Source organism: Clarias gariepinus, chromosome 28 (assembly GCF_024256425.1).
Source record: "Clarias gariepinus isolate MV-2021 ecotype Netherlands chromosome 28, CGAR_prim_01v2, whole genome shotgun sequence".
In the NCBI taxonomy this organism is placed as follows: Eukaryota; Metazoa; Chordata; class Actinopteri; order Siluriformes; family Clariidae; genus Clarias; species Clarias gariepinus.
This window is the reverse complement of record NC_071127.1, coordinates 2,752,501-2,777,427: the sequence shown is the minus strand read 5'-3', so window position 1 is coordinate 2,777,427 and position 24,927 is coordinate 2,752,501. Positions and strand designations below refer to the sequence as shown.

The window sequence follows — 24,927 nt, the reverse complement described above, 5'->3', positions numbered from 1 at the left end:
TAAATTTTCTAATAGAACAAATTGACCTCTAGTGGCACTGTAGAGCAACATGCCATGGAGTGGGGTTCTTAAAAATTGTGTATCAAATGTTTTTCTAGTACAAGGAATAGAGCAAACTTCCCTAAATAAACAATGTTATTTGTCTTGGCATGTGTCAAACTCGCCAAGTTTGTACAAAGAAATTACTTTAATAAACCATATGATCTGCATGACGAGGTGGGGCTTAACACAAATATGACCTTCTTTGTATAACAAGCCTGAAAACAAAAGTAGTTCATAAACAGTACTTTATAAAAAAAGAAGTAGACTACATTTTCTGTGTTCCTGACATTGAAAAACACCTAGTCATGGGTTTACAATTACACAATTACGTTTATGTTAAAATGATAAAGATCTTAAGAGACACCATGTCCTCAGGACCGGACACAGGAAGGTCTGAGGATCCTCTCAGTGCTTGCTGGATCACTAGATTCATGACCAGTTTGCAAAGCTACAACCAATCACTGCTCCCGAAACCCAATCACTCATCACTATTCCTCCCAAAATCTAATTACTCATCACTATTCCTCCCAAAACCTAATCATTAATCACTATTTCTCCCAAAATCTAATCACTCATCACTATTCCTCCCAAAGCCCAATCACTCATCACTATTGCCCCAAAACCCAATCACTCATCACTATTGGCCCAAAACCCAATCACTCATCACTATTGCTCCAAAATCCTAATCACTAATCACTATTGCTCCCAAAACCCAATCACTCATTACTATTGCTCCCAAAACCCAATCACTCATCACTATTCCTCCCAAAATCTAAGCACTCATCACTATTGCTCCCAAAACCCAATCACTCATCACTATTCCTCCCAAAATCTAATCACTTATCCCTATTCCTCCCAAAATCTAATCACTCATCACTATTGCTCCCAAAACCCAATCACTCATCACTATTCCTCCCAAAATCTAATCACTTATTACTATTGCTCCCAAAACCCAATCACTCATCATTATTGCTCCCAAAACCCAATCGCTAATCACTACTGCTTCCAAAACCCAATTACTAGTTACTATCGCTCCCGAAACCCAATCAATTATCACTACTGCTCCCCAAACATAATCTCTCATCACTACTGCTCCCAAAACCCAATTGCTGATCACTACTACTCCCAAAACCTAATCGCTAATTACTATCGCTCTCAAAACCCAATCAATTATTACTATTGCTCCCAAAACCCAATCACTCATCACTATTGCTCCCCAAACCCAATCAATTATCACTACTGCTCCCAAAACCCAATCACTCATCACTATTCCTCCCAAAACCCAATCACTCATCACTATTCCTCCCAGAACCCAATCACTCATCACTACTGCTCCCAAAACCCAATCACTCATCAATATTGCTCCCCAAACCCAATCACTCATCAATATTCCTCCCAGAACCCAATCACTCATCACTACTATTCCCAAAACCCAATCACTCATCAGTATTGCTCCCAAAACCCAATCACTCATCACTATTGCTCCCAAAACCCAATCACTAATCACTATTGCTCCCAAAACCCAATCACTCATTACTATTGCCCCCCAAATCTAATCACTCATCACTATTCCTTCCAAAATCCAATCACTCATCACTATTGCTCCCAAAACCCAATCACTAATCACTATTGCTCCCAAAACCCAATCACTAATCACTATTGCTCCCAAAACCCAATCACTCATTACTATTGCCCCCCAAATCTAATCACTCATCACTATTCCTTCCAAAATCCAATCACTCATCACTATTGCTCCTAAAACCCAATCAGTTATCACTATTGCCCCAAAACTCAATGACTTATCACTATTGCTCCAAAAACCTAATCAATAATCACTACTGCTCCCAAAACCCAATTATCACTATTGCTCCCAAAACCCACTGACTAAAGCATCCATCTGCTACTTTTCTTTCGTAAGAGGTGACATGCTTTGCTCCGGTCTTCTCACAGGTTCCCTAGAATCACACCTGTGTCCCGTCTGCCCCTGCGCTGACGCTTGTCCCTGCATGTGGGAATGTCGTTTCCCTAGAAAACTAAAGTTTTTTTTTGTTATACCTAGGAAATGTTGTGACCAAAACATTTTTGGAAATGATGTCACTAAATCACATTAAACCGCCCACATGCTCCCCCCCCCCCCCCTTCATGAACCCCTTGCTCCCCTAGCATATGTATATATATGTGTGTGTGTGTGTGTGTGTGTGAGAGAGAGAGAGAGAGAGATGCCCTTGTACGCTTTACGAGCACGAGCCCACCTTTTCCCGTTATTTCCTGCTTTCCGTCAGCGCATGGCCTCTAATGAATGTGACTCATGCGCTGTTTTCCCAACTAGAGGGAGGGAGGGAGAGAAAGAAGGAGAGGGAGGGCGGGAGGGGAGGGGAGGGGGGAAGGGGCGGGGCATGCACACGTTCTGAGCGTGCATGTTGTGTTGTTTTTTTTTTCCTCTAGCAGGCACGCGCTGAAGCACACACTCACACACCGAGCTAGTGAGTAAGTGAGAGAGAGAGAGAGTGGATGTGTCGCAGATTTTAAAAACTCCGCAGAACATGCTAGAAAACGGGGACGACTCGCTCTGATTCCAGAATTAAAGTCAGTTGTTATTATTACTAGAGAAATAAATATATACAAAAGTGTGTGATTAAGAGAGAGAGAGCGAGAGAGAGAGAGAGAGAGAGAGAGCTGAGGAGAATATGGAGCTGTCATCCATCGGAGAGCAAGTGTTCGCCGTGGAGTCCATCACCAAGAAGAGAGTTAGAAAGGTAGGCACGCGCGGATCGTCCTTTAATAATAATAATAATAATTATTATTATATAGACATGAAAGCGGAATGTGTTTGGAGACGCGCGCGCGCACACACGCACGCACACACGAGGGGGGTAGTTTCTGTTTCGTAGGGGATTTTTAAAAAACATATATTTATATATATATATGTGTGTGCATGTATGTGTGTATATATATATATATCTCACAGTGCAACTTGTTTATCATGCTGCGACTCAGTGGGACTTTCTTTGCGTGTGTAATGGAATGACATGACGTTTGCAACTTTAACTGTCTGTTTTGTTTGTTTTTTGATGATGCGCTTTTTAAAAAGGAATAAAAAAAAATTGACATGCATAGGGTTAAAGTTGACCGCATTATTATTTTTTGGATAGCTCAAAATAAAATGTGGGGAAATTATAATAAGAATGATATTTATATTTATAATAATTATAATGGGAAAATGTGTGGGTCGTGTGATCCAGCTCTCGTGCGCTCGCGAGCGAACTGCGTAGCCAGGCTGAGCGCGCGGAGACAGGGCGAGCGAGCGCGCTCAGCCTGGCTACGCAGTTTGCTCGCACGCGCACGAAAGAGGAGGGGGGTTCAAGGATAGCCGAAGGATTTCTCGCTCTCTTTCTCCCACACACACACACACACACACACACACCTCTCTCTATGAAATATACAATATTATAATATCATTCCTGAAGAGAAAGCGCCCCCGCATGTCACCTGACGTCACTGATAACGCACGTGTCTCTAACCGTCAACACTAACCAAAAACTCCGTCCGTGTATATATGTGCGTGTGTGTGTGTGTGTGTGGTTTTATACCTCTGTTTATGTGTGTGTGTATATATGTGTATGGAGAAAAACAGAAACATAATCGCGCGTTGCGTAACCGAGCCGTACTGTTGTTTACATGGTTTCCCATTGGCCCCGCCCACCATCCGTCCCATACATCCATGCGTCCTCGAGCCATCCCATACAATGTTCTAGAAGCCCGCGTGGCGTGACGTCACCGGCCAGTGGTAGCCTAGCAATGGCGACGCCTACGTCATTTAACACAAACACACACACACACACACACACACACACACGCAGAAAGATCCAGGTCTTAAAGGGACAGGCGATGTGTTTTTACAAAGTAGTTTGAACTCTAGATACAGTAACTCTCTGTCTCTGTCTTTCTTTCTCTTTCTGTTTCTCTGTCACTCTCTCCCTCTCCCTCTGTGTCTCTTTCTGGATCTTTCTGTCAATATTCAACGATTCAAAAGTGCTTTATTGGTGTGACACATATTTACATTCATATCACCAAAGCTTAGAAATCAATCACAAGGAAATAACAGGAGTGAATACAAAAGTAATAGTATAGAAAGAGACATAATAAATAAATGTTTATAAAATAAAAGAGTACAGATATTGACTTGAAGTAAAAGATAAATCTGTCTCTCGAATAACTTTCTCTCACACACCTTCTCTCTTTCTCTCCTCTCTCTCACACACACACACAGGGTAATGTGGAGTATCTCCTGAAGTGGCAGGGATGGCCTCCTAAGTGAGTACAATCAGAACTTCATCTTAGTCTTATATTTAAAACCAAAACACACACACACACACACACACACACACTCCAGATACACGTGATACAAGCCGGAGCACAATCAAACCGCTCGGTGCTGAAATCACAGATTATTCTGGGTTTTTATACTGTCCTGAGCACGAGCAGACTTTCAGGTGTGCCGTTATTAGGGAATAATGCACCGCGAGTCGTGCCGTATGTCCTGACATGAAGAGGAGCCACGGTTAACTTCTCAGAGTTGTTTATTTTGCGATAGCAGCATGACCCCGAGTGCCTGACTCTTATTATTGTGGCAGAGCAAATAAGTGTTGCAGTCATGCCTTATATCTCAGCTTATATTTACATTGAATACAGTGGAATGTCGGGAAACGAGTCAATCCCTGTTGTCACTTTACGCTACATTACGCCCTTCTTCTTTCTCTCTCAGAACGTTAATAACGCTATACCGACAGTCTACGTAGAACTCTGGAACACTCCTTCTTCCTTAAGACTCGTTCCATACCTCTCACAGAAAAAAAGAGTTTTATTACAGAAAAAAAAATGTGTTTTTTCATTCGGTGTTTGATTTGCGGTTTGCGGTGCAAACGTTTCCCAGGCACTTCAGTAAACAGACAAACACGGCTTTTTATACGAGTTATAAAATGGTTAGGAGTTGAGATGCAGAAAATTGTAATCAGCAGTAAAGATAGATAGTTAGATAGATACCACACTTATCAGTTATGACCCCACCATCTACACTGATTATCTACTTGTTTGATTTAACAACCCATTAAAGATTAATCAACCAATAAACCTTGGGATAAACTTCAGCGTACTCTCTTCCTGCAGACAATAAGCCGATGGGTCGTGTTTACTAAAAGCCGAGCAATAGACGTGCTTATTCTGTACGCTCCATAGCTTCGGGTTCACATTTACCCTTTTAACATCTAGTTACATGATTGAATGCTGAGGGTGAAGTCCGGCACACTTGTTCTACTCTACTATGAGGTGTTGAAGCATTTGTTTTTGTTTTACACTTTTTTGAGAATAAGTGTTATGTGTGTGTGTGTGTGTGTGTTTATATATCAGGTACAGCACGTGGGAGCCAGAAGACAACATCCTGGACCCTCGGCTCGTTCTTGCCTTTGAAGAGAAGTGAGCGTCTCTCCTTACACTTCACATTAGCTGGAAAAAAAATGCTGATCACAATCCTCCAGTTCCTCCTTCCTTTTCTTCTTCTTCTCCCTGTCCATCCGCAAGCCTTATCGTCTTACTCTGTGTGTGTGCGTCTGTCTTGTGTGTGTGTGTGTGTTGCAGGGAGGAGCGGGACAGAGCGCAGGCTCACAGGAGGAAAGGCCTGAGGCCGCGCAGACTCGTCTTACGGGTAAGAAGCACTTCCCAGAAACCCATTCCTACGTAACTTCCCCAACATGCGGCACAAACACAACAAAGACTGGACCTGTCCCCAGGGGACGCACAGCACTGCTCCCTCATTGACCTATGATGTCATCAGTATGCGCCTCCTAGTCTTTTCTCTAGGACAGGAAAGCAGATACTGTATATATCTGATTTTCAAAGATCTTCAGTTCACAGGGTTGATTTGAGAGCGTAAAGAAACTTGCAACAGGAATATGAAATGATATAATATCTATAAACTTTCTGTAAAGTTTCTGTGTGTCTATAAATTTTTAAAGTTGTCTGGTGCACGAGCAGCTATACAGTGGAATAGAGAAGATATGAGGAAGCAGAAGGTTCAAACACGAGCAGTCTGAATTAAAATCTCAATTGTTACGTCTGTGTCTGTGCCATCAAGCCTGTTATCAACCCACACACTCATGGACTACGTGTTTACGATTTAGAAAACACAGACTTAAGTTTAAATCATGACTAAACGTTTGGGTTTAAACATCAGCTAAGTCTTTGTTTGTTTAGTGTCTCATGTGTGCTCAGGATTTTAAAGAAGCAGTGTTGATTAAGTGGCGTAGGGGTTAGTACTCAGGGTCGGGGGTTCGATCCCTACCTGCATGGAGTTTGTTGCGGTTTTCTCCCACAGTCCAAAGACATGCTAATTAGGAAATTAATTGCTGTTTCCAAATTGCCTCTAGTATGTATGTGCGATACGTTTCTAGAGCACCCGCAAATTGTGAAAAAAACCCACAAATTAAACGCAAATCCTTAAAAAAATAAATGAATGTAAATGTAAACCCATATACTGTACCGCTGTATCTCCTGCAGTGCTAGAATGTAAAATACAGCTGTTACGCCTCTATGTACTGTAACTCACACAAGCCTGTTTTGTAGGGTAAATACGGTAATAATTCACCATCACAAGCCGTGTTTTCCTCTACTGTTGCTTTGCGTTCTCTCTACAGTACTAAACAATGTATACAGTATTATATTTTATATGGAAATTTAGCTGAATTTAGCATATATTTATGCGTTAGAATTAGTAAATTATATCGTTCTTAATAGTTTAGCGTTAAAACACATGCAAAATTATATACTGGCACGAAAAAAGCCATAAAAAATTGCAGAGTATATTTGCAGTTTCCGCAAACAATTATTAGTCAGATTGTAAGGAAAATTTTGCAAACGACTGAGGCCGCAAACTCTGAACTGCGACTTTGCGGGGTTCGACTGCAATTGCCTCTTGGGGATGTATAGAAAATGGGTGAAACTCAATAAAAGGCCAAATAAAAGCCTAAAAATATTTTGCTACCAATCTCATCTTAAAAAAAATTAAGTTTTACATAATTCTGTTATTATTATTATTATTATTATTATTATTAATAGTAGTAGGTATTATTTTGTGCACTTAATGCAATCAGCTGTTAGTTGGCTTGTTTGTTCATTTAATTTGAATAAATAGGAGGATCCAATTATCCTGTGTATTTACAATAAAATAAATATATTTACCAAACAACTAATATAAAGATATATACTTAGGAAGCGATATATTATATCTTATTCTGTAAAATGCAAAAGAAAAAAATTTTTTCTGTACAGTACATTTTATTTATACTTTTATTGAAAAGGACAAGTTTTATTCATAAGCTATTCAATCACAACTATTTAAGTAATGAAATAAACGGTATTATGTGAAAGAATAAAAAAAAAAAAAATATTAATTTCTTATTTTGTAATCACATAGAACGTTTATACCATGGAGCTCCGAAGTGCTCAGAAACCTTCGGAGAAACCCACTCCCCGGTTCCGCCTGTCCCTCGCTCGCTCCATGGGGGCGGGACTACAGCATAACGGGAGGCGCTGCAGGAATGGGGAGGGCGGAATCTACCACCACCATCACCACCTCCACCATCACCACCACCATCACCGCCTTTTGAAACGCAGGAGCAGGCAGTGCTTGCCCAAATCGACTGAAAGTGCAGAATCGCCCCGGCAACGAACACTGACCCTCGAGAAAGCCGCAGCGGAGGAGGAGGAGGAGGGGGGTGAGGAGGAGGAGGGGGGGAAAGAGTGGGAGAAAGAGGAGGAGCAGCAAGAGAAGAAGAGAAGGAAGACGGAAAAAGAGGAACATCATGCCGTTCCGCACGGTACGTGTAGCACCGCATTGGCATGACAACTGTTGCTAAGCTACAAAGCATGTATCGTGCACTGAGGGGGGGGGGCAGGGTCACAGAGGCCACACTGAGTCTCTCGAGTCGTCACGACTCAGATCCAGCAATCGCTAAAAAGCTAAATACGGCTCGCTAGCTCGCTGTGCACTCTGCAGGAACGTGACGAGAGTAAGTCAGCAGAGATCTGAGAGCAGAGCTTTCAAAGCAGCAGCAGCAACAAAAACACACACACTCACTTACACACACATGCTCTGCAACATATCGTATCCTCGGGTATCTCAATGTGATGTTTCTGCAGTATCGCGCTCTCTTGCTCGGCCATGACTCACTGAGAAAGTGCCATATTGCCTGGAGATATTCAGCGTGAGCTGAGAGATGAAGCGTCAGTGATCTGTTGGTCGATGATCTAATGTTGTGCAACATTCATGGAGAAAAAAAATGCTTTTTAGAGGTGTTTTAGCTGCAGGGAGAGTTACATCATCCTTGCGTTCATCAGCAGAGCGAAGCTGCAGAATGTTGCACATGACAAGACAAACTGCAGAAATTTACACCAAATTGGTGCGTTGCATCCTTTTAAACCAGGGTGTTTCAGGATGTCAAGGAACTTCATTCAGAAACTGAGAAAAAGACCAAAGCGCTCTGATCGTCTAAAACAACCATAGCATCATTGGATATTATTTGTAGACTCCAGTGGGAAAACAAACTTTCTGAGCGATAATATGAACAGTGTAATATCTGTATAACCTTTACTGCACACACCAAAAAAATACAGGCTATCAAGCAGTAAGCATTAGATTTATCATGAATTCTCATTAGCCAACAGCAGCACAGTGTATTTCTTAATTAAGATATGGAAAAAAAAAAACAGCGATATGTCTCAACCATACAGCTAGTGAGGAAAGGTACGTTTTACATTTACGGTGTTTGGCACACACCTTTATCCAGGTTGAAACATCTGAGCAGTTGAGAGTTAAGGGTCTTGCTCAAGTTGGTGGTGCAGGGGTTTGAACCTGAGACCTTCCAGTCAGTAGTCCAACACCTTAAACACTGAGATGCCTCTGCAAATTAATGTTTAAAAGTTATGAAAGTGTTTTAAGCAAAGAAGTCAGTGGTGAATAAATGATAATCTTTTATGCTAGCTGGAATTGGTCCTGTAGGGACACAGGGAAACGTTATCTGTCACCTCACATTCCTCTGTGATAGCAGTAGTGGCACAACATAGCACAGCTTATCTTCTTTACTCAAGTTTATCATTTCTGTCTCACTCTCAGCCCAAGAGATGACAAAAGACCACACCCCTGCACCACAGGAAGCCGTCATCACAGATGGGAAACCAGAACACTGCGCTTCCTCCACCGACACCCAGGTGGAGCCACTCAGCACCAAGACTGGTTCCGCTGCACCAGCAGCAACTGACCAGTCAGCGAGCACTACTACTACTACTACCACAACCACAAACACACATGAGCACAAGCCGATCACAGACGTTTCAGGGGGCGGAGTCTGCCAAGATAAACCCATGACTGAGAAATCACTGAATGGCAGCTCAGGAGCGGGTACGGTCACAGACAGGGTCCAAAACCGAGCCTCGGTCATAACGGTGCGGCATTTGATTGACAGTTTTGCGCAGGACGAGTCGAGAGACACAGGCGAAGCCGACAGTGAAGTAAAAAGAGAGACAGACAAGGACGAGGTCGCCACCGAGTGCAGGACCACCCTGCATCTGAACTCCAAGGTCAGAACAGACGAACTTCAGGCGCGCGAGAGCACACGGCATCCCGGGAAGGTGATCGTGACTAACGTGACAATTAACTCGCTGACGGTGACATTTAAAGAGGCAATGACGGCGGAAGGGTTTTTCAGCAGCTACGGACTACAGGTCTAAGTGATGAAGACAACGCATGTAACAACCAAAAGTACTTTCTGTCAAATTGCTAATGTGGCTAACAATCAGAGAAACACGAGTTAGAGAATCAGTTTTGAGTTAGCTCGAACTCGTTGGAAACGTTAGCATTTGAGGTGAAGTATGCCTTATTGGCGCGAGAGCGAGGTATTACAGGACCAGCCGGCGTGTAGATCCGTCGATGTAGTAAAACCTTTCGCTGTTTTTGCTTTACAGATACTCGTCTGTTGTTAAAAGGGTTATGTTTCCGTCTTCGTCATTTCGTTTTAGTGAAAACGTGAACAGTAGTGGAAGGATTTCCGTCTTGCTGACAGTGACGCCTTTAAATGCACGCAAAAGTAATTCAAAGTAAAAAAATGATATATATATAATGAAAACGAACGCTGTTTCCACTTAACGCATCGTTGGTGTTAACCGTTCTAGCAAAAAAATGAAAGAAAAACATGAGGATGTATACAAATCAATTGCAAGTTCTCGTTTCCGCGACGGCAGTGACCAGATGACATCACCACTACTCCGTCTCTGCAGTCCCATTCCCCCCCGTCTGGGAGAGGTGAAGTTTTAGCCGGCTCGGGTTTAGCTCTGCTGTATGTTCTGAGGCCTTGCTGCATTTTTAACGAGCGTGTATCGGGTCACATTACAAATGCCACTGCAAGGCTTTACTGAAGTGTCGGAAAACAGTGTGCTTTAGATGTATCTCTAGCATGCGACAAAGTCGAGCTGAACGTTACTACATGTGGTGAAACCGCAACCAAAAAAAAACAAAAAAAGAACATGCCATTGTACAATTTGTATTACATCTCTGGCAAGATTTTTATTTGTATTTCCAATAAAGAAAGTGACAAAACCTTTATTGTGTCCTGGTTAATTGATGTATCATCTTTTAAAGGTCCCATATTTGACTATTTCTTCACCACGTTACCCCAAGTCTCATAGCTTGCCCAAATTGTGTTAAATCCCCAGCTAAAATTCGTGTTAAAACCTCACCCCTCAGCTAATGCATTTTTGTAATACCTTAAACTTCCTGTTTCACTTCTTTTTCAAATGCATTGTTTCAGCATGTATGTAAGTGAGCTACTTCTGAGCCATGTCCCACCAGAGAACAGCAAGAATGGAGCACTGAGCCAGGGGAGGGGCTCCTCTTATGTGATGTCACATCAGGGAGAAAATAAAAAACAGCTGATACAAAACTGGAAATAAAAGAAGGAAGAAAATAGAGGAAATGTCTAATTAATAACATGAAAAAAGTGTAGTTGTATTTTGCGTAATGTGTCCTTGAATCGTTGTATTGAATGATTTTAATTTGCTTAATAAAGGTGTCGAAATGGTTTCAATTTGTGAAAGTTAGAAATGGGAATCTGGATTACTTACATTCCAAACACTCTGGTTTAACACTGGAATGTTAAGCAATTTATTATTTATTCTTTGTGTGGAGTGTGTGTGAGATTTTATTCAGAAACTGTAGTGGTCCTTCTTAAAACAAGATTTTAATCAAACTGTAATTAAAAAAAGTAGATTTCTCTGTTTAATTGTTTAGGGAAGGAGTCTCCAGTTTCAGCAATTTGTAGCAGTCAGAGAATAACTTAAAACATTTCTGACACCTTTAAGACAGACATTTTCATGTATTTGTGGGTCTTTGGTACAATCACAAGCTTTTTGTTTTTCGTTTTTCGCTGTATTACACCAATGTCAAGACAAAAAGTGGCTTTTGAGGAAACAACTGTTTACAGCCGCTGTATGTGATGACTAGAGCTTGCAGATGCTCCCCAACATTAAATATAACTATTAACAGATAAGGACGGACAGCTGGGGTGTACGTCAAATAAAATCACTGTAGCCAACAGTGTAGTAACAGTAACTCTGCATCAACATGCAGGTAATAAATACTTCCCTGTATACACACGTTATGACCGGGACATTATCGTCAAACAAACACACTTCTTGTTGACATGATTTTATTACAAAAATTGTATGGAGTCCAAGGTTTGTTCCTTTGTACAGTAAAAAATATTTAAATTAAAACAACAACAACGAAAAATCCTCAGCGCATGGAAGGAGAGATCAGTTTTTTTTTTAAGATAAATTCTAATCTCATCTATGCATATTAGCATAAACACACACACGCGCGCACGCACACACGTTTCTGCGAATACACGCCTCTACTAGCCAGTAAGTGTCATAACAAGTGAACACACGCACACGCGCGCACACACGCACACAGAGGAAAACAGGATATGTGGTTTGCCCCATGTGGACACTATGGCTAGGTATTTTAAACAAATGTGGCACAAAATAAAAAAATTAATAAAAATAATAATCCACTGGCCCACACCACTAAGTCTTTCAGCCCACAACACTGTGATTCTTCTATATATCCATCAACATAAATGTAAAGAAACCACTCTGAAAATTCTCAGTTATTAAAAAATAGACTCTGTAGAATTGTCGCAGTCTCCAGGAGCCAAAATAAGTAAAGAAAAAAAAAAGAGGAAAAAAACCCACTAGAATAAATAACAGAATGCAAAACCAATCGTTGCAAAGAAGATATGCATGACATTTGAATAATTAACAATAACGAAAAAGGACCGGAATCGCTAACATTTGTCGCATTTCCATCCTGCTGTAAAAATAGTAACAGAGACTGCTTCAAGGAGCCAAAAAAAGTATTTATAAAATAAAACCCATTGCATTCAATAAATCAGCACTTTACATTTTTAAAATATTAAAAATATATCTTAAAAAGGTAAATACTCCCTCACGCCTGAAAATATTACCTGTGTTCTATTCTCTGAGTCTGAGAAACAAGCCTTTATTTTGTTCACAATTGGCAAAAGAAAAAGAAAGGAAAGAGAGCCATAATTTAGCGTTCACACTCATAACATTCTGGTTATGTCATTTCTGCATCTCCCATAGGAAGATCAGAGTTCAAGGTGTTCATAGGAAAGAAGAAAATTAAATAAATCAATAATCATAATAGCAAAAAGAAAAAAAATAGAAAAAAAAGCTAACACTGTCTCTGGCAAAGTTTTCTAACTACATGTCTAATGAGTTCATGTTAACCCCGAGATCCTGCCCACTAGGAGGTCGTATGTCTTTCGCTCCCGCAGGGTGGAGTCCCACCATGCCACTTAGGTGCGGCAGCATCGAGTTTCCGCCAGGGTCCATAGAGTTCTGCTGTAGCTGGGGAGGAGGTGGAGGAGCCATGCCAGGTAGATGCTGCTGTAGATGGGTGGGGTGTGGCGAAGCTGTCTGAGTCTGCTGCATTCTTGGGGACGGACTCGAGTGTGGAGGCTGCGATTGCGGACGAGGGGAGGGCTGAGGCGATCGCACTTGGTTACTTAGAGAGTTTGCAAGCGGCTGGCCCTGCAGGTGGGGTGACTGTGACATTTGCTGCTGTGGGCTCATGGGATTGTTCTGCTGTGCAGGTGAAGTCCCTCCCAGGTGCTGCTTCTGCTGGAGCAGTCGCTGGTGGAGTGCTTGTTGCAGAGATGATGAAGGCTGTGGCCCTCCTTGCCCTGGCTGCATCTGTGGACCGCCTCTGTCAGGCCCTTGCAATCCAGCATTCTGCTGCTGCTGCTGCTGCATTTGCTGCAATCTTTGATGCTGCAGTCTCTGCTGCAAGGCAGCTTGCTGCTGCGCAATGTTGCCTGGGTAACCCTGCTGCTGTGCAGGGTTTCCTGGAAAACCCTGCTGCTGGGCCAAGTTCCCCGGAAAACCCTGCTGCTGGGCCAAGTTTCCTGGAAATCCCTGCTGCTGGGTCGGATTTCCTGGGTAACCTGCTTGCTGGGTCGGGTTGCCTGGAAAACCCTGCTGCTGGGGCAAGTTCCCCGGATAACCCTGCTGCTGGGCCGAATTGCCTGGGTAACCTTGCTGCTGAGCCGCGTTGCCTGGGTAACCCTGCTGCTGTGCAGAGTTGCCTGTGAAACCTTGGGTTGCAGTTCCTGGGTACCCCTGCTGCTGTGCTGAGTTGCCTGGATAACCCTGCTGTTGGGCCCCAGGTTGCACACCTGGTTGCGTCTGCTGGCCCTGTTGACCCACGTAGCCCTGCTGTTGGGGGAATGCAGTGTGGTTCCCACCTGGCTGCTGTTGCTGCTGCTGCTGTTGCTGCTGCTGCTGCTGAAGCTGTAGTTTCGCCTGCTGTCTCCTTAACAGCAGCTCTCTGAACTGTGGATTCATGCTGGCCACATTGGGAGGCACTTGGCCTGGTATTCCTGGCTGTTGCTGCTGTTGTATTCCAGCAACCTGCTGCGGTTGGAGCATGGCCCTCTGTGGTTGTTGCATTTGCTGCTGCTGCTGCTGCTGGAGCTGGGCAAGTTGGGCTTGTCCCATACTCATTGGTGGTTGAAGCCCACAAGTATTGACTCCTACTGGCTGGCCGCCCATGGCCCCTGGCCCTCCCTGCGCACCAGCAGGACCTCCTGGCCCGTTTTTATACTTGTAAACCCGCTGCTTTATAAATGCTGCCATTAGTTGCGGGTTGGAGCGGAGAATATTGAGAACCTGCTGCTGCTGTTGAGGTGAGCTAGGTGACCGCAGGGTTTGCAGAAGTTCCTGCACGGTTCCCTGAGGAAGACTCCCACCTGCCATTCCACCTGCAGCACCGCCCTGCAGTCCACCTTGCACCATATTCATCAAGGCATTATGATTTGGCATTTGTTGTTGCTGCTGTGGCTGCTGAGACTGCTGCAATTGTTGCTGCATTGTAGGCACCCCAGACTGGCTCATAACTGGAGGTCTCTGCTGAGGTGGAATCCCTTGTCCTGTCCATTGCTGCTGAGCATTAGACTGAAGCTGCAAATTAGCTCTTTGCTGCATTGTAACTTGAGGGGGAAGCTGACCTTGTGGATTTGCTTGTGGTACAGGTTGCTGCTGCATTTGTCCTGCTCCAGCCATCATTCCTTGAGGTCCCTGCTGCTGCTCCATCTGGCCCCTGGAAACAGTAGCTTGTGCATGAAGAGGTAGCCCGGTTCCACCCACCATGCCAACCGCTGGAAGGGGCATCCCCATCTGCACTTGGGGTTGTTGATGGTGTTGGTGTTGCTGCATCAGGCCAGGTTGAGCAGCCTGCCTCTGCAGCAGCTGAGCTTTTGCCAAGTTTCTTTGTGCATCTGCCACTTGCTGGATCTTCTTTGCAATTTCCACAGCAGCCGGAGGAGGACCTACTTGTTGCTGCATCGAACCAGCGCTGGGGCTTGCGGGACCCAGGCCTGGTTTGCCTGTAGAGACTGGAGGTTGCTGGCCATATTGAGGCAAACTGTTGGGATGTGGAGACTCTCCTGTCTGCTGTTGTGAAACCATTTGAGGCTGGGGAGATGTCATTACTCCAGGAGCACCTTGTATTTGCTGAAACTGTTGGTGGCCAGGGTGCTGGGGAGGCATGTTGCTTTGCTGTTGCTGTAACTGCTGAGGGGATGCAACAGGAAGCCCTCCCATTCCAGGCTGGGGTACAGGGCCAAGATTTTGCTGGGTAGGCGTCTGAGGAGTGGGAGGCTGGGTATTCACGGATGTCGGTGTGCTACGACCTGTGCCACAGTTATTGCCTGGCGATGGAAGCCCCCCTGGTGGGCCACCAGCTAGAGGAGGCTGCCCAGTCCGTTGCATGGTGGCCATGCGCCTACGTAGCATCTGCGCTTGCTGTAGCCTGTGCTGCAGCTGCTGTTGTCTGAGTTTCTGCTTAATGTTGAGGCAAAATGGCACAGGGCACTTGTTCTCCTGGCAGTGCTTGGCATGATAGCAGCACAAAGCAATGAGCTGCTTGCAGATGGGGCAACCACCATTTGTCTTGCGCTTGCAGCCCTTGGTGTGCTGCACCACACGTTTCATCTTCTGACACGATGGCAGGGAGCAGTTGGCGTTGCGACACTGACAGGCGTGCACCAGAGACTGGATGCAGCGCTGGATGCTAAGACGACGAGAGTCACCGGGGTTCTGAGTGGCTGCCGTTGCCTGGTTGTTACTTTCATCATCCAGACCCAGACCAAGTTTCTCCATCTTGTGCTCGTGACCTTTTGTTTTATAGCAAGTGATGCAAAGGTCATAGTCCTGCAAAAAAATTAATAAAAAAAAACTCCCATTATGACTTATTCTCTATTAAACGTTTGTCCGTGAAACACACTAGGATAAAAAAATAAATAAACAAAAAAAAGAGCAGTCAGGCTTTCTTACCTCACAGACGGTGCAGTGGAAGCGTGTCTCCACATGGTGTTTGCACTCGTTGCACGTGTAGACGAAGCGATCCTGACTTTGGTTGTGCAGTTCCACCAGCATACACATCGAGCTCCATTTGGCTCGTCGCAACGAGCTGAACTCCAGGTGCTTGTCCCGAGCCAGCGTCAAAAAAGCATCGCGACCATCCATCAGGTCACACGCCATCAGGGGGTCCAGATCTATTATGGCAGGCAGCGAGTTGACGGTGGGGCCGGCAATGAGGCGAATGACGAAAAAGACCTAAGGACACCAAAGCAGTCAAAATTAGCTTCTGTTGTGTAAAAAAAATAAGTTTTTTTAAAGGGTGTTTAAATTAGTAAGAACCTCTTTGTGTTTCTCCATAGTCGCGTAGAGTTTTTGGGACAGGTCGTTCGAGACGTTGGGCACGCCCGGTTTCTTCTTGTTGGCTCGGCTCATGCTGCTTTTGTTCTTGTTTGTCTTTTTGTTGTTCTTCTTTTTTGCATTCTTGCTGTCGCCCTCGGTGGCCTGCAGAAACAAATAAAAAGGAGCATTTAAAGGGAAAACCTTTCAGATAATTAGGAAACATTGGCTATATTTAATCATCCTTAGACACGTTTAAGCTTTCGAGGATCCAGGACGTAAAACTCACATCGACACTTTCGTTGGACGTGCTATTTTCTTCCCTTTTCCTCTCCTCCTCTTCTTGCTCCAGCTCTTTGATGCTTTCCTCCAGCACATTGGGCCAGAAATCGCCTTCGAAATAAGGCAGCTCTTTAGCGCTCGTGAGGCGATCCTCGGTCGCTTGTTTAAAGATGTCCTAGAAGAAGAGGCAGGGAGAAGAAAATAGGCCAGGGGTTACAACGAAAATGTGGAGCACAGCTTCTTTACACAAACATAGCTACATGTGCACACACACACACACACACACACATATGAGGATACAAGGAACAAGGAGAGAAGCTGTGGGGTGTGTGTGTGTGTGTGTGTGGAGGGGGTTACAAAATGGGCCAAGCTGCTCAAAGGGGAATTCTGAACAACCTTGAACACTACCTTGTAATCGTGAACAATTCTCTCAGCAACAGCCTTGTCCAGCATCTTCTTGTACCACTCCTGCAGACGTTTGGGTTTGGGGATCTTCTGATCCGGTGGATGACAGTGGAAGATGTAGTCGTCTCCTTCGCTGGGCGGACACGCCCAGATGTGTCCTGTGGTGAACCCCAACTTCTTGACGTATTCCAGGTACCCGACGAGGATCTCATGGTACACACCTGTCCTCAGATGACGCGGCTGGAAAAAGTGCACGCTGTCCAGGTAGGAGATGTACACACGCCTGCACGAGATGAGGATGATGAACAGATGGAAAGAGAGATAGGAGTGAGTAAACATGTCAGTTCAAAGTCGATAAACATGCTTAAGGCTCAGTTTCCAGGCAACAGTATCACATGGACACGGACACGTGCAGAGTTTTTTTTTGAGGAAAGAAGCTTTGAGTTTGTTCGAGTTAATCAAGTATCCAGGAGACACAAGGTCTTCTTTGGTGCATTTTCTCTCACCTCTGATTGGGCGGAGGACAATCTGAGCCGTACTCTTGAACGTGCATGCCGAAAAAACACACGTCCACTCCGTTGATGTCCTCGAACGCAAACAGAGCTTTCGTCCGGTAGGGGAAAGACTCAGCCATTTCACCATTGTCCACAAATCTGCCAATACAAACGCACATTATTACACAAATTGACACAGCTGATGATTTTTTTTATATGTCAGGATGCTGTTGGTTAAAAGAATCAACAACAAGATGACCCTCACCTGGACTTCATCCCTGGCTTCACTTCCACCATTTTGTCAGAGACGTGTACCACACGGATAGTGACATCACCGGTTTCCGGATGACTCTGCCGCTTCAGGAACTCGTTCACCCGTGTCTCCAGGAAGTTCCCCAGTTTGGTCTGGGGAAGCCCTGGGAGATGAGACAAAAAAAGCGGTGAAAACACTGATTGAAGATGCTCACGTAGTAACAAATTTCTGTCTAAAAAGTTACATTTAATGCAAAGGGATGCTCATGTAACATGTCACTTATGTTATAGCAGCTATAATCAGGCATCATTCTCCTAGACAAGGTCGGGGTAAAAAAAACGATAATGACATATTAAGACAGACACTTTCTCAATAACGATACAAAATTTTTTAAGAAAAACAGTGCATAAGGTACGATGGCATATTAGAGCCAATACGGGATTTAAAAATGGGTTTAGTTTAGAGAGAAAAAAAAACTCAAAAGGTATGAGGGCAAAAAACCGAAATTTTTAGAATTTAAAATCCAAAAGATTCAATAAAATAACTTAAATTTACAATAAATAAAATGTAACTTTGTACTTAAAACTAAAATTTGTGATTTTTTTTAGATGAGACACCATCACAATAACTGAAGTAGTGTGGAACATGAGGGAGAAAATGAAGTGCAGCAAGTGAGGAAGAAATTGTCAATAATTATTATTATTATTTTTTTTTTTACTGTTTTTATAGAGTTAAAGTGTTAATATGTTTAATATTCATTGCACTTTATTGATGCGGGGTCTATAGACCAGTTGATTTTCTTTATTCAACGTGACTCAAGGCAAAAAGTTTCCATTATCCTTATTTATTCTTATTTAAGTTGAGCACCTGGTGTGCCTTAATAAAAATATAAAATAAAGTGGTTTAATTAAACATTTTTGCTCTGATATTCATAACAAAATAGTCTTGTACTTAACAATTCATTAAACATGCTCAATCATTTTTTGATATCGACTAACATGATAAAAATGATCGTGAACCTTTCAATTTTTTATATTTTTTGCCATGTCTCCCATACTGTAACCAAGACTTATGTACTTTAACATTAATCAGAGAGACAAACTCTCACTAATTACAAACTCCTCTTTTCTGATGATGTTACGAAACCTAAAATTACGGCTTAACCTCTGAGAGATACAAAGTGCTGACACTGGAGACTCCTTCCCTACGTGTTACACATACACAAACATCTACTTATTTCCATGACTTTTCATAAAAACAACATCTTCATGCGGAGTGTCCGCTGTAAATATCTCTGTGGACGAGCTGTTGCTATAGAAACATATTAGAATGTATTATTAATCTGTGATTTGCAGCAACTTTCCTGTGGAACGAACACATACACGCACACACACACATACAGATATTCTCTGTTCATGAAGTGACCTTCAGGCTGCGGTAGAGCACACTGTGTGCTAATCGATTTGTGAGGATACTGCGCGCTAATCTGCCACATAGTAAAATAAACACATACACACACACACACAAAAAAGATTGTTTTGTTCGTTTTCCTTGAACATTGGTCACAAACTCGGCTTGTAGTAACAAGCTGTAAAACATGCTGTAAAAACACAGTAAAAGCTTTCAGACACGTTGAGATAACGAACAGGAGACACTCACTTTTAGCCGTGTATTTATTTTCCTTCCTCGTCTTATTACACGACTTCAAACATCCGTCACACACAAACCTGCAGAGAGAGAGAGAGAGAGAGAGCGCGAGGGGTAACATTATGTCAGAGATCCCTGAGAAAGCTGAGCTCGTAACTACATCAACACGGACAGGAAGCAGCAGCTCACCCTGACGGCCAGATCGTCTCGTTGTGCAGGACGCATATCTGGTGCATTTTACGGCCGCAGTCAGAACATTCCACAAACCTGCAGGAGGGAAGTTTAGCATACTTTACGCTCATAGTTTACCATACTACATGACTTCAGGTGATTAATCAGGTTATTCTATCTTTTTATGTATATAAAATGAACAACAGAACCCTTTAAACACAGTCAGACTTACAGCTCTGGGTCCAAGGTGTCGTTTTTCTTCTTCTCAAACTGGTCCTTATTGATGGATCTGGGGGAAAAAGCAGGGGTTAACCAAATAATTAGTTTATTAGTTGCGTTAAACCCATTCAAAAATAAATAAATAAATGAACATGCACACACACACAGTCGAAAAAAAATTCTACTCGGGTCAGGGAAAGAAAAACTTGCATAAAAATTTGAATAGTAAATCTATCGCTATACATTACACATTTGATATACATTTAAACAACTTATGAGTAACATACACAAACTTTCAACTACTTAGATTTACACTAATCGTGTGTCCTATATATTAAAAAACACTACATTAATCTGTATTCATACAAGTTATACACTGCTGTATGTATAATAAAAACAATATTGTTACTACAAAACTATAATGCTAACTTTTTTGTCTTTGTTTTTTTGAGTTGATCAACCCATTATAGTTTTAAATACTCAAAGTGTACAACTTTCTCAATGTTAAACCAGTAAAAAGTAATATTAAGTAACTAAGTCATTAAGTTATATGGATTTAAATACAGTCAACTATACTTAAGTTATAAACGATTGCAAAATTTACAAACTCTACAGCTAAAAGAATAATAAATTGATTTGATGAAAACTAATAAGTTTAAACTTTTGAAATTTAGATATTAACAAGATTATATTAAAGTCAAAGTTAAACGATTGGAAATAAATCAGTTAATCAGGCACTGTCAGAAGATAAAGCATAAAATAATAAGACACTTTTAACTGTAATATAATATTCGAACATTTATCATAGAAAATTTCATCAAGTTATTTCAACTGTAACTTGCACAAATAAAACTTATATAAACTTATACATTATAAAAATATAATACAATTTTGTATAAAATAGCATCTCAAGTAACACAGTATTAAGATTAGATAAATATATCATATTTTTAAAGTAACATACTATAAAATGTAACCTTTCAGATTCTATTTCCTATATAAAATCATATAAATTAACATTTTCTATTTAGCATTTCATGTTAAAATGTACCATTTTTTATAATTCTATTACCCTTTTATAGTAACTTTTTAAATACAATTAAGTCATTTAGGAAAACATGAGAAAGAGAAACTATATTATCTTTAAATTAACATTATACATTATGACAAAATAATACATTGATTAATTTAATGTTATACAGATGAGAATACCAACGAATATTATATAAAGTAACATTCAAGAGGGATAAACAAGAGCTCATAAATCTTACATTGATTTATAGTCCTCAGTATCAGGATTTTTTTTGGTTTGTTAATACAATTAAAATTTTCTTGTTTTGTACAGAACTTATAAGTTAATGTTCTGTGTTCATCTATAGTGAGAATCGGCCAACACTACTGTAACCTACGTAACTTAAACAAAATTAAAGATGTACAGTACTGTGCAAAAGTTTTAGACACGAGCTGTAGAGCGAGGATGCTGTCAAAAACAAACAAACAAACAAAAACAATAATGAACTAATGAAACAAAGTCAGTATTCAGTGTGACGAGGCTTTGGGGACGCTTTAGCCTCAGGGACAATCTGTTCAGTTTTATAAGGAAATTAGCTTAAAACTTTAGTTTTTTTTATTATTTATATAATGTACTTTTTTTTCTGGACTTTTCACAGCATGGTAGAACTTAAGCCGATGTGTAAAAATCTGAAATGTTTTTGTGTAGTAAAAATGCTAAAAATCTTAAAAACAAAAATAATAACCTATAACTAATCTAAAACTTTTGTTTAAAATAATGTAGGACGTCTAAGACTTCAGCACAGTACTGTATATAAAACTTTAGACACATGTTGTAGTGTGTTATTCTGTAAATTTATATATATTAAGAGTTAACTACATCATGCTAGTAAGTTAATTCTGATTATAAGGATATGGTAAATGTTTAAGGAGTTAGAGAAAAAACAGGCAGAACTCAATAATTTTTTAACTTTAGAATTTCCTGTATTACATTAAACAATTTTTAAACAAGTCAACAGTGTTACTTTATTTAACGTTTGATATAAAGAGACAGACGATGGTTACGTGTAAGTAAAAAACACACACTGGTGATGCGGTACTCACGTTTGCGGCTGCGTGGGGTCGTCGCTCAGGGACACGTTCTCGCCCTGGATTTCATTGAAACACTTCTCACAGAAGTGGTACCTGTTAGCAAGAAGCCCATATTTTGGTGAACTACACCGTTCGCCAAGAGCACAGCCAATCACAGAGAAGGCACGCAGAGGGAGTCACCAATCAGGACAGGGCAGGCACGCGGGGCAGGAGAGGGGTCGTCGCCGGAAGCAGCCAATCATGAAGCAGAAGGGAGGGGGGTTTTTTGAGGGGGGGGTGGGGTGGGGGTAGGGGCGTGTGAGCCGATTGATTTGATTGGTGGCGTGTAAATTTTCGGAGAGAGGATGATCGGTCGCACCAAAGCAGGCCAATGCAGACATCACAAGCATCAAAGAACAAAGAGAGAGAGAGAGAGAGAGAGAGAGGAGGAGGAGGAGGAGGAGGAGGAAGGGACAGAATGGAAAGAATTGAAAACAACAAAAAACAAAAATAAATAAAAATAAAAAGTGGAGAAAAACAGAATGAAATGAAAAAAGTGGAACAGAGAGAGGTGGAGAAAATGAATCAATACGTTCAGGACAAACACGACTGTCTAACCAAAGCTAAAGAAGCCAAGCAAAGCAAACCTCCTATCCACCGAGCCCTTTAATCATCACCACACACACACACACACACACACATATATACACACACACTCAAACATACACACAGAGTGTAACAATAAGGCCAATGGAGGGCAAAAATAAACAGGTGGATACGGAGGAACAGTGTTGGTGCACCTGAGACCCATCATCCTGTCAGAGCGCTTTAAAGAGAACCCTCATCTGTAACATGTTCACACACACACACAGACACACGATCTCTCTCTCTCTCACACACACACACAGTCTGAGGAGTCTCTTTTAAAGTGTCTGAGCTACAAATCGATCAGGAAAGCAGGAGCGAAAGAAGTTCCATGAGGAAAAGATGAACAATAAATACACACAGACGAACCAGACGTCGGCTCCGATTGGTCACAACGTGCCGATTAATTCTCCATAACAGCAGCTCTGACAGTATTAGAGTGTATATAGTTTATATTGCGTTACGGTGTCTGAGAATGTGTTCATACATAGAGTTTGATGTTAGTTTGTAGTGTTTAAACGCTGCGTTTGTTTAAAGTGTGAAAACTGATGTTATAAGGAACGGGATACGTTTAATTACTTGTTAAACTTTTTTTTTAAAGCTTTAAAATGTTAATAAAATCATGCGCGGTGGGGGGGGGGGTTTGGGGTGTGGCTCAATACTGAATCTGGACATTTATAAAATCATGAATTACAGTTTTACTGGACGGATGGATTTAACCGAGGTATCGTCGTGATAATATTGTATTTGGATGCGAGTGGGGCTTCACTTCTCTACTACAAGACACTGTACATCAGATTTATGATGATCAGATCCGTGTCACATTAGAGCAGAAACAGATCTGAACTGAGTCACGTCGGCCTGGTTAGTGTGAACGCGTCTGTGGTAACAGTTTACAGGTTTATATTTAGTGTAACGTACAGACGGACTCGCCACTATCACTAACTAGTTTCCCAAAGATAAATCCAACTTTAAACGATTTTTTTTTTTTTTAAACATGAAGCCAAATTGTTGATAAGAAAAGAAATATAACAATAAAATTATTAAATGATAAAATAATAATAGTAACACGGATGTGATGGTGTATGTAATGGAATAATCGCGCGACTGAAAATCGTTTATGTTTTTATTAACGGCAGACCCCGGGCCAATAATATCGGAACGACGACAGAACGTAACAGTCAGGCTGCGGTATATAAAGAATGAATCTGAATTAAAGGTGTGTGTGTATGTGTGAGTGTGTCGATGAGTGAAACTGACCTGTTTTGGTAGCTGAAGTAGGCAGCGTCTCGGGGGATCGTGCACAGTTGTTTCCCGTAGCAGCACAGGGTTTGTGGAGAAAACTCCAACTGAGAGACAGGAAAAATAAAAAATAAAAAAAAGATGAAGACGATGAGGATTTTTGATTAAGGAGTACTCGTTACGCCGAGATCAAATCCACACAATGTGGTCGACCTGGAACAGACACGTTCGGTGTCTGAAGTTTGTTTTTGTTTATTTTCTATGTAACACACACGTGCGCGCTCGGTTTGAGCTCACCTTGCGCCCGCAGCAGAAGCCAAGGCCCTGCATGACGGGGTCGATCTCCTGCTCGAACACCTCGGCCAGTTTGGAGCAGTACTTGTAGACACGCGAGGTCTTGCGGTTGTAGAGCCAGGCGTTGTTGAACATCAGCCAGATGTCGTCCACGTACTGCCACGGCTCCTGGTACTGACCCGTGTCCAGCTTACGCTTTATGGTGGACAGGTCCATCGGGTTCTTAACGATATCAAAGTAGTCCTGCAAGACAGAGAAATGAGACGGGGGTTAAAGCCAAAACGTGAGTGACACATGACGAGGGTGACGAGAGCAGAGGTGGGGGGGGGCGTAGAGACAGAGAGAGAGAGAGAGAGAGAGAGAGAGAGAGAGAGAGAGAGAGAGAGACAACGTACAGGGATGCCGAGGAGCTGCGGGTCCACAGGCTGGCGGAAGGGCAGAGACTCTGGATCCTGCTTGTAGAGAGCCTCCAGGGTGGGCATGAGGACCTCGCGCATCTCCTCCGGCTTGAAGACTGAGAGGAGGAAGCATGCGTCATTACATCATCACATCATTACAGCATTACATCATCAGATCTAGAGCATGTTCAGGGTACCAATCAACATCCAGTCCACCTGACAAACAACCTGAAAACCTCATCGACCCTTTAATTGAAACATCTCTCTCTCTCGGTCTGTCGCTCACGCACAAAATAATAATAATAATAATTCCTCTTCATTCTTCATCCTTATGTCGCCCCCTGGTGGCTGAAAAGCTCTAAGCACCTGAAAATGACGCTGATGATTAAAGCTCTAAAACGCTTCACACACACACACACACACACAC

At 42.2% G+C, this 24,927-nt stretch overlaps 2 protein-coding genes across 3 annotated transcripts in view; one reads left to right on the top strand and one right to left on the bottom strand.

The window, feature by feature from the left end:
- Positions 1 to 2,478: 2,478 nt before the first annotated feature.
- cbx7a (chromobox homolog 7a) lies at positions 2,479 to 10,678 on the top strand. The gene is made up of 6 exons (XM_053490272.1): positions 2,479 to 2,798; positions 4,313 to 4,356; positions 5,449 to 5,514; positions 5,677 to 5,743; positions 7,511 to 7,913; positions 9,209 to 10,678. Exons 1-6 carry the CDS (start codon positions 2,730 to 2,732, stop codon positions 9,820 to 9,822), a joined length of 1,263 nt encoding a protein of 420 aa, XP_053346247.1. The 5' UTR covers positions 2,479 to 2,729; the 3' UTR covers positions 9,823 to 10,678.
- Positions 10,679 to 11,778: 1,100 nt separating this feature from the next.
- ep300b (E1A binding protein p300 b) overlaps positions 11,779 to 24,927 on the bottom strand; it is a 29,822-nt gene continuing 16,673 nt past the window's right edge. Inside the window, exons 17-30 of one of the 2 annotated variants that reach the window (XM_053490207.1) lie at positions 24,498 to 24,616; positions 24,106 to 24,345; positions 23,827 to 23,915; positions 21,955 to 22,065; positions 19,853 to 19,909; positions 19,639 to 19,716; positions 19,462 to 19,529; positions 17,815 to 17,965; positions 17,562 to 17,708; positions 17,059 to 17,338; positions 16,658 to 16,825; positions 16,372 to 16,533; positions 16,006 to 16,287; positions 11,779 to 15,882 (exon numbers count right to left, since the gene is read on the bottom strand). In XM_053490207.1, the coding sequence (XP_053346182.1) occupies positions 12,874 to 15,882; positions 16,006 to 16,287; positions 16,372 to 16,533; positions 16,658 to 16,825; positions 17,059 to 17,338; positions 17,562 to 17,708; positions 17,815 to 17,965; positions 19,462 to 19,529; positions 19,639 to 19,716; positions 19,853 to 19,909; positions 21,955 to 22,065; positions 23,827 to 23,915; positions 24,106 to 24,345; positions 24,498 to 24,616 (4,961 nt within the window). In that variant the 3' untranslated portion in view covers positions 11,779 to 12,873. The remainder of the gene's footprint in view (positions 15,883 to 16,005; positions 16,288 to 16,371; positions 16,534 to 16,657; positions 16,826 to 17,058; positions 17,339 to 17,561; positions 17,709 to 17,814; positions 17,966 to 19,461; positions 19,530 to 19,638; positions 19,717 to 19,852; positions 19,910 to 21,954; positions 22,066 to 23,826; positions 23,916 to 24,105; positions 24,346 to 24,497; positions 24,617 to 24,927) is intronic. The other variant, XM_053490208.1, reaches the window with a different exon arrangement.